Genomic DNA, 2,434 nt, shown 5'->3' with positions numbered 1-2,434 from the left:
GTTCAAGTCTCATGTAAATATATATATATATATATATGTATATATACACATATATTATATAATATTCAAGTATGTAAATAAAAATACACATATATTGATCGTAATTTCATTTATATAAATGAGTTTATAGATATTTTGATTATACATACATAAGTATGTGTGTGTGTTCAATTATTGTTATGTAAATAACAAATAGGGTCATATGAGATAAACGAATCAAAAAAACAAATATTGGGTGTAAGCAATGAAAATGGATAGTCTAATTAATTAAATGTTTTGATAATAATTACATCAATAAAAAAACATAGTTTGTGTTTTTTCTAAAAATTAGTATTGCGATGCCTAAAAATGTATCTTATTGTTGGTTTTTTTTCTTACAAAATTACAAATTAAGAAATTATAAGTAAACATAATAAAAAAAATTAAGTGAATCCACAACAAAAGGAAAAATAATCAAAATTCTCACAAAATTCTAAAGCCTCAATGGAGACTTCTTTAATCCATGTTCCAATGTCTTAGACTTCGCTCTTTAATCCATATTCCAATGTCTTATTACATATATTGATAAACTTGTGTATACTCTTCTGTCATAGATGATAGATGGAAAAGAAGAGGAGAGAGCGTACCTATAGTTTATAACTCGTACATGGATATGAAGAATACATAAATGAAACAAAACCTAAAGATTGAGGGATTTAGAGAAAAAACCAAGGATTGAATGATTTAAATGTTAGAGTTGAAACATACCAAGAGAAGGGAAGGGTTTTTGAGTTAAATGTGAACATTAATTTGCAAAATTACTAAGGAAAAAAAAATCAAAACGTGGAAAAAAGAGGAAAAGTGGTTTTTAGATGAGAGATGGAAAAGAAGAGCGAAGAGCGTACCAGTAATTTATAACTCGTACATGGAGATAGAGATTGAGAACACATAAATAGAGTTGAAACGTACCAAGAAAAGGGGAAGGGTTTTTTGAGTTAAATGTACACATAAATAGAGTTGAAGCGTACCAAGAGAAGGGGAAGGGTTTTGAGTTAAATGTGAACATTAATTTGCAAAATTATTAAGAAAAAAAAATCAAAATGTGGAAAAAAAAGGAAAATATGATCTCTACGTCGAGGAGATGCCACGTCAGCATATCATGATTCTGCTTTATAGATATATATATAGATTATATAATAGTTATAATTAATACAAACTAGAAGGGTATTCGTGCAATGTACCGAGATACATCTTGATTTTAATATTTTATTTTATTTTTTATCTTAGTCGATGTTATAATATGATCTTATGTGATTTTGAAAAAAATGATAATGTTTTTATTTTTTAATAAAATATAAAATTGAAGTATCATAAAAAGTTGACAAAAATATATCGATATTAGTATCAAATTAACTATTTAAAATTCTTATTTCTGTGTAATTTTTTAATTCAAATTTTTTTATTATAATTTTAGGTTCAATAACGAGTAATTTATATTTGATTTAATAATATAAATTTCTTATAAAAATAATAATTAATTATTTTGTTATAACTCGATAATTATCCTAATTATATTTTAGACTTTTTTATTTTAAAATGACATGTTTATTCTCATTTTGATTATGTTTATCCGCAGTTAGTTCTACGAATTCAAACATCGAGTTTTAATAAGTTGTACTTTTGCATAATTTACTTGTAATATTGAATTTTAAGTAATATGCATCAATATACGGTAATTTATGCATAACAAAAATATATCGATATCAATTAACTGTTTAAATTTCCTCATTTTTTTGTGTAATTTTTTAATTCAAATTTTTATTATAAATTTAGGTACGATAACAAATTAAATTTTATTTTGGTTTAATAATATAATTTTCTTATAAAGATAATAATTAATTATTTTGTTAGAACTCGATAATTATTTATGATAACTACTCATGAAGTTAAGATCCGAGTTTCTAGATGGCGGCAAGCGTAAACCTGAAATATCTACCAGTTACCATGAATCTTGATTTCATATATATAAAGAGTCGGTTTACATTTACATTACGTGTAATTTTAGTAAGAAAATAACATGTGATTTTTACATTAAAATTACGTGTAAAATCACATATGATTTATGTGTCGCCCACACACTCAAATGTCGATCATTAGTATAAAATTACATTTGATTTTGCATATTGGTTTAAAGCTTCTCATACCAATATAGCAGAGCATTTGAACTAGAGGATTCATGGCTAAGGCATGGTTTGGTAAAAATGAGATAACTTATTTTTTGGTACGCGTTTCGAAGCTAGCTTATTAAAATGCTCTTGGAGTAGTATGTAGCTTRTTGTTACTTTTTTCAATTATAACACTTATTAATATTAATTATAAATAAATATTAATAAAATTTAAATTTTACTAATATTAATTCATATACATTGGAAATTAATTATCAATTAATTTTAAT

The 2,434-nt window shown here is 24.2% G+C and overlaps 1 protein-coding gene across 1 annotated transcript in view; it reads left to right on the top strand.

The window, feature by feature from the left end:
- LOC112501566 (riboflavin biosynthesis protein PYRR, chloroplastic-like) overlaps nucleotides 1-2,199 on the top strand; it is a 21,481-nt gene extending 19,282 nt beyond the window's left edge. Inside the window, exon 10 of the mRNA XM_025105232.1 lies at nucleotides 1,931-2,199. Coding sequence (XP_024961000.1) covers nucleotides 1,931-1,994 — 64 coding nt within the window. The 3' untranslated portion in view covers nucleotides 1,995-2,199. The remainder of the gene's footprint in view (nucleotides 1-1,930) is intronic.
- The last annotated feature ends 235 nt before the right edge of the window (nucleotides 2,200-2,434 follow it).

Source organism: Cynara cardunculus, unplaced genomic scaffold, assembly GCF_001531365.2.
Source record: "Cynara cardunculus var. scolymus isolate 2C unplaced genomic scaffold, CcrdV1 Un_Scaffold_232, whole genome shotgun sequence".
Lineage (NCBI taxonomy): Eukaryota > Viridiplantae > Streptophyta > Magnoliopsida > Asterales > Asteraceae > Cynara > Cynara cardunculus.
Note: the sequence above shows the minus strand (reverse complement) of the source record. Positions and strands in the feature narration are given on the sequence as shown.